At 44.3% G+C, this 6,811-nt stretch overlaps 1 protein-coding gene across 1 annotated transcript in view; it reads left to right on the forward strand.

The window, feature by feature from the left end:
• The first annotated feature begins 2,344 nt into the window (after window positions 1-2,344).
• The window catches only part of LOC108574218 (dorsal-ventral patterning protein Sog), a 67,454-nt gene continuing 62,987 nt past the window's right edge, over window positions 2,345-6,811 (forward strand). Inside the window, exon 1 of the mRNA XM_017936753.1 lies at window positions 2,345-2,930. Coding sequence (XP_017792242.1) covers window positions 2,804-2,930 — 127 coding nt within the window. The 5' untranslated portion in view covers window positions 2,345-2,803. The remainder of the gene's footprint in view (window positions 2,931-6,811) is intronic.

Consider the following 6,811-nt stretch of genomic DNA (forward strand, 5'->3'; position numbering starts at 1 on the left):
AGGATGCGAACACGGGTCCCGGTGCGGCAACGTGGTCGGCTATCCCCATAAAAGCGACGGACTCGACCGGCCTGCGGACAGTTGTCATCGTTGGCTACATCGGCGGAACGTGTCTCTTTGTCGTGCTCTCTTAAGCTGTATTTCGAACAAGCAGTAGAGATACATAACGGGGTGGTAAACACTTCTACTCCCATAGAACAAGACAGTAGAGTTCCGTATGAACATTTTTCTGCTGAGAACATCCCCTGTATGAGACATCTAACGTACGCGGTCGCGTTCGTTCGATTCGCGATGACGGATACAAACAACGGGTGGCTAGTGAACACGGAGGCATGGTGCGAGCTGGTTGTTTCTGAGAATCGTACTATGTTCCCGTGATCGAACGATTGATTTCGAGAACGAAAAAAAGGAAAAGGGAGACGATAAGATCGTTCTGCTCGCCGATAGATAACGCGGCGCGATTATCACGAGCAATCGTCTCGCCGAAATCGATGTACGTTACAATCGATGTTTGTCCATTTCACGCGAATTAAATAGAAGAACACTGTGACCGGTCGTTCAATTTTCATTGTACTTTCGACGGATCGCGGGTGTACGGCACGTGGTTGAAAACTATTATAAGAGAAGAGGAGACGTAGCCGGTAATACCGAGTGCAAGCGCCAGACAGAGCGACGCTTCCGCGGGCAAAGCCGTGTCCTGTCTCGTCTTTCGTGTGTATAGAATAGCGCGACTACGTAGAGACGTGCGCAAGAGCGACACGTATACGCAGAGAACGATATAGACGTATAGTGTATATACATATGTAATACGCATGTGCCCCGTGGTTGCGACGGGCGCGTGTACACGCTAGTACGAAAGCGAAAAAGCGCATCGCCGTGGCGCAAGCGCCAAAGCAAAAGCTTTTTCGAGCGAGCCAGCCAGAGAGACGGTGCCGATGATCAGATACATCGGATTCAGTGGCGGCACGGGCGTAGAGAGCAAGTCGAGTAACAGCTTCCCACCAGTCAGTCACTCACGATCGGCTAGTCAGTCACGGCAGTCACGCGCCGACCGTGTCAGACGCACGCTGCTCTGTTGGTTCGCGTGGAAAGAGGCCGGTGAACAGAGCGACGTATAAACGGGTGAGAAAAAAGGGATTCAGTGCCAACGTTTGCTAATTGAAAATCGCGACCGTGGTCGAAGTTATACGGACGGTGTTATATACCCGTTGTACGCGGGGAAGGAATATCGCCACGCAGGCGCGATGCAGCGTTTCACGAGCCATGTCGAGATTTGGTGTCGATGATCATCACATTCGATGATACGGTGAACAACCGGCGAGTAGAACGCGAAAAGCGGCAACTCTATATTTCGTGCGTGATTCTTATCAGTATCAAAGACGATTGAGAACAACTGTCGTCGATTGATTTAACCACCCGGTGATCGTGTTGCTAATCCTCGTTCGTTAATTCGTTTCGTTTTCCCAAGTTGAAAGGTATTTCCCTCGCGTGAAATCTCTCGCGGGTAACCCGTGTGCGGATCAGCCGACGGCTGTGTATCAGATGCACATACCGGCGGTGTTGCACCGCAAGGAAAGAGACGAGAGACAGAACGCGTGTACGTACGGATCGTAGGTAAAGAGTAGCAGCAGCGAGGTGCGTGGAAGAGTGCGTCGATTGAAACGGAGACAGAGGGAAGAAGAAGATAGAGAGGGAGAGAGAGATAGAAGAGAGTGCCAACCACGCCACTACACGCTCGTGTTCGTTCGCTTGCCTCGCTCTTTCGTGTCCCTCTCGTGTCTCGAAACTCGTCGCTCGTTGTGTACCGCCTTATAAAACGCGCGCGCAGTAACACGGAACGCGCGACGACCACGGTAACAGAAAAGAAGAGCGGCGGGGAACAACGGGCTGAGGAGTAGAAGAGTCGTACGAACTTGTGTACTCGGGTAAAAGGGAGAAAGAAGGAACGATAGCAAAAAAAGGAGTCGGGCGAAGAGAGAGTCAGAGAGAAGAGAGTAAGATAAATAGACAGATTTCTCGTTTGGTGTGTGGAAAACTACCCCGTGAGTAAAAGAGAAAGAGAGAAAGAATAAGGAACCTGCGTGTGTACCTTAGCCTATTAAGCCGTCGGATGCGCTCGTTCAACGTGTCTCGTACGGTGCACGATACCTCGTTGCGTTATCTTGCAGTAAATATTGCAGCTAGCACGACCTCTCCGGGCCTCCGCCACCGCTGATTGTTTCTAATCACTATCGTACACGTTCTGCGACCTGCCGTCGTACTGTATCGTCGTGGCTCGCCTTGTCGTCGACGTTTTCGTCGTGTGATCGCCGACGGTCCGTTTATCGTTATTGTTATTGTTCGCGAACAGATCTCTTTGTAATCGTCGGTGTGTCACGGGCTGTTGTAGTAGACTTCGGGAATAAAAGAGAATAAGAAGGTGGTGTGAGACGACGTCGCACAGTGTGCCGTAGAAGAGAGTGCAGAAAGTTTTGTGCAGTGAACGGTCGTTAATAGACCAGTGCCGCGGAGAATAGACAGAGAGAAAGACAGAAAGAGCGCACTGAACAGGATAGAACGAGACAAACGACGAGGAACAGCGGGCAGAGTGAAAAAGAGATAGAAATAGAAAATACGAGAGAGCGAAACGTACGAGTGGAATAGAGACGAGGGAAAACGCGCTATATGCGTTGAAGCACCGTGCGCGAGTGCCAGCGACGAGACAGCGAATTCGAGATACGCGAGCTCGACGAAGATAGGAAGATAGGCGAAGAAAAGACACACCGTGACGAAGAAAAAGTGAAGTTTTTCAAAGTACTCGAAGATGCATTTCCACGGTGGTCTACTGTCGATCTTGCTTGTGGTCGTTTCTTGCCCTTTGACTGTTCGCGCGCGCAGGGTCGCGCCCTTGATCGAAGAGGACTGGGCAAGAAGGCCTCATCGTGCCGCCGGTAAGTCACCATTGTTGTAACATTGCCCTTTTTTTTCTCACATTTTCTGGCGGTCACAAACGTGGAAGAAAAACTTCTCTGTTCGTCTGATATTCGATTGGATTTCGTTGTTTTTTATTGGATTGGAAATAAGTAGAGTTTTTAAGATGTGTGAAAGTTGGTACTCTGGTATATACGCCAGTGTATGGACTCCGATGCTTTGCTTGTCGTGATTTCGTCAGATTGCGAGCAGTTTCTTTTCCTTTAAAGGTTAGAGAACGCTCGAAAATACCGGGCTTCGCCGTGACTCGAGCAGATCGTCGCATTTACATAACGAGAGAGCCACGTGAAAAAGGCGGGAATCGAACTCCTTCCGATTGTCTACTTTGAATCGGTGCCACGTGACGCACTTGTCCTCCCTTTTACCGGTGGATGCCGGCAATTTCTTTCATATCACTCGTATTCATATGAGACTACTTCCAAAAATTATTTCACTCGTATCTATGCTATTTATATACATGTATTTTTTTAACACGGTACTTACTTGACAAAAGTAAGGAAAAACGACTATTCATGGATGTAACGACCAGGCAGGAAATAACGCACCGGTTCTTAAACACCTCGTACTGACCCAGATGTCAGAACGAGTTAATGGATGTGCATTGTAGTTGCCGTGCAAAGCTACTGTGCGACGGAACCATGAACCTCGGTCTCCGGTTCGCTCATTTTTCATAGACATGTCGCGTGTGCTCTTGTTTCACCAAACCGAGGATACGCTCGATTCCATTAGACGCTTCGGTATTGCCTTCCAGTCACACTAAATCAAGTGGTCGACTATTACCATTTAGCTATTTGAACGAATTATCCACTGTGTTTGAAACGCAGAAAAAGGGGTTTCACTTAAATCGATCGTAATTTCGTTGCGTTGCAAAATACAGAACGCGCGCGATGTTGAACAATTTGAGCAAAAATGTGTTCGAGCGAGGAAATGCGGTTGTATAGCCGGGGATTAATTACAGTTGCTTCTAGATTACGTAGCGTAATACTTACCTGTAATAACGATCAAGTTACCGCGGGGTATCGAATTCAGAGTCTAGTAATCAATTTAATGGAGGAACACCGAAAAACGAGGTAAAGAGAAGCGAAAAAAAAAAAAAGAAAAAGAAACGTAATATAATTCTTGTACGTTTCGTAAATTATTCTGACCAATTGGACTGTTAATTAAATTTGCGAATAGGTGAAAACAGGTTTTTCTCAATCAACGTGGGAAAGGGGGTTAGGTTGTTGCTAAATGATATGGCGCGTGTGCGTTCCCGGCAAAAATTCGTCGCGCATGCGCATCGTATCGAATCATCGGCGGTTATTGCGCACTCGCGTGTGCGCGTTACGCCGAATCTTCTCCCTATTTCTCTGTTTCATTCGCAAGACACACTGACACCGATCGAATGGAAACAGGTATCGGTTGGGGGGGGGGGGCGATGTTTATGTCGACTCTTTTAAAAGCATGCTCTCTGTTAGGGTCATCGCGACGTTATTTGTCAGTGGGGATACGAAGTGCGCGGGGCATAAATTATATCGTCCGTTAAAGCGCGGATCTGTAAACATACTTAGCGCAATAATACGGTGCTCGTCGCCGTTGACATTTTTGCGACGACGTTTCGTGCCTCTCGAGAGTGTCGGCTCTGTGGCGGACGACGTTCGGTTGCTCCGTCAGTGGCGTCGAGGCTGCGTAGTAGTAATTTTTTTTCCGTCGCATCGTTCAGATTGCACATACATATATCTGAACAACCGATAACCCGTTTAACTGCACCCGCATACCGAGAGCGGTTTTACGTTCGAGTTGAACAACTTCTGAACTATACGTTGACCCGAAACTTGATGGAGTGGGAAAGAGAGGGAGGTAGGTCTAAGATCGTGTGTGGGACTGGTGAGGAAAGTCTCGATGAATTATCGATGCTGACTGAAAATCGCAGGTTTTATTGGTCAGTTATAAATGCAGATAGTTTATTAGGTAGATTGTAGAATTAACTTTTTCCAACTACATCTCCATTCGTATGTAATAAATAATCGATATGAAAATTTTATTGGGTCACTATGAATGCAGATATTCATTTAATCGAATAGATTGTAGATAATCAATTTAACAGGGAAAAATGTGTCAGTATGTGAATATAACAAATAATTGATTTGAAAATTTTATTGGATTATATCGCTACGTGGAAAATAAGGGTACCTACTTTATATCATGTAGTAACGCAGATTTTACGTAAAGAAAAATATCGATACAAGTTCGGTTCTTTTATTATCGTCGTAAATAATAAACAGTTGATTTTACGTAACGGTTTATCAATCGACGGAGCAAATGATCCGTTGCCAATGAAATTCTAGATGCTATCTATCAATCGGTTCGTTGTACCAAGATTGCCAGAATGGCACACATTGTTCCCTCGATCACGAGCGTGTAAGAAGCAGAAAAGCTTGCCTAAGTCGAAGCACGAAAGGATTTAGACGATCGCGTGTAGTATGATCAGAATCCAGTTGAAACGGGGACAGTGTTGGCATTCTGATCTTTTACTTGAAAGTCTGCGTGCGACGCTGGGCATCGGTTGTGTCTTGGAAGGTCTTCGAAAATCATTATCTTATTGAGGATACTTTAAACGGTGGAAATCTCTCGACAAAGTTGAAGAATAGCGTAGACACGATTCATCAATCGATATTACCTATGGCATATACAGGGCGCTTAAAAAAAGATTGCTTAATATTTGGACATGCATATATATTTTTTTCTCTGGAGACCACCTGAAGAAAAGATTCTTTGAAGATAAAATATATTTCTTTTATTTAAGTGTTCCCATTTTTTTTTTTTTTTTAACACCCTGTATTGAGACATGAAATAAGAAATTTGAAAAACATTTTAGTATAATTCCTGTTATTTCGTTGACTTAAGTATAACAAAGATCTCTGTGCATCGATAACCATCGAGAATCAGTTTCAAGCTGATACGATATTATTTTTCACTTAAAATTAGTTCTAGAATCCATCGACGAACTACTATTTGCTTTTACTTTCGTATTACGATAAGACGTTACACGCCAGGAATTCCATTAGAGATGCTTTATAGGTTTTTATTGCTTTCCATACCATTGGAGAAACAATACTTGCTCGATTGCGGAATTCTATTTGTTATTACGTGGTGTTTGTCGCATAATTGCGTAATGTTTTTGTAGTTTCGATTGTAAAGCGTATCTCTATCGAGCCTTCGTCGGAGAGTGAGTACGTAGAACAAGGTCGGCCCGAGAGGACGTGGCGTTAATTCCTAATAAACCGTCGTGCAGCAGCGTCTTCTTGCAATACCAAACCAGCAACTTAAAAAAAGTCCTTGAAAAAATTTTTTTCAAAATTAATATTATAATAATCATAATAAGCCGAAAGTTTTTTTTTTGGATATTTATAGCTAACATTTTTCTTCCATTTTCCACATATTTTTTCTGTTCATCTGATGATCTCCTCAACTATTATACACACTTTTTCCTACTTTATTCTCTATCTTAAGTAGGTTTATCTCCTGAAATAAATAAAGAGTTATAATCGCAAATAAATTTTTACCAATAATATTATAAATAATACAAACAAAAAAGTTCGTTACACGAAGAGAAAGTGTCGTTTAGATTCAATAAGAGTAAAAGTCCCGAAGACTTTCTTCGTTTCCACAAATAAAATCCGTCGAAGGATAATGAACATACTTGAAACAGCTTTCGTTTGGCCGTTTTGTACGCGGCTTAAAGCCGATCTACGACACGAAACTCTGTATCCGGTCGCGTTACCAATGGATCGTCTCTCAAAGAGAGATCTAAGTGGTTCGTTCTTCTTCTTTATAAGGATCTATCTGTGTCCAGTATCGT

Source organism: Habropoda laboriosa, unplaced genomic scaffold (assembly GCF_001263275.1).
Source record: "Habropoda laboriosa isolate 0110345459 unplaced genomic scaffold, ASM126327v1 scaffold176, whole genome shotgun sequence".
NCBI lineage: Eukaryota > Metazoa > Arthropoda > Insecta > Hymenoptera > Apidae > Habropoda > Habropoda laboriosa.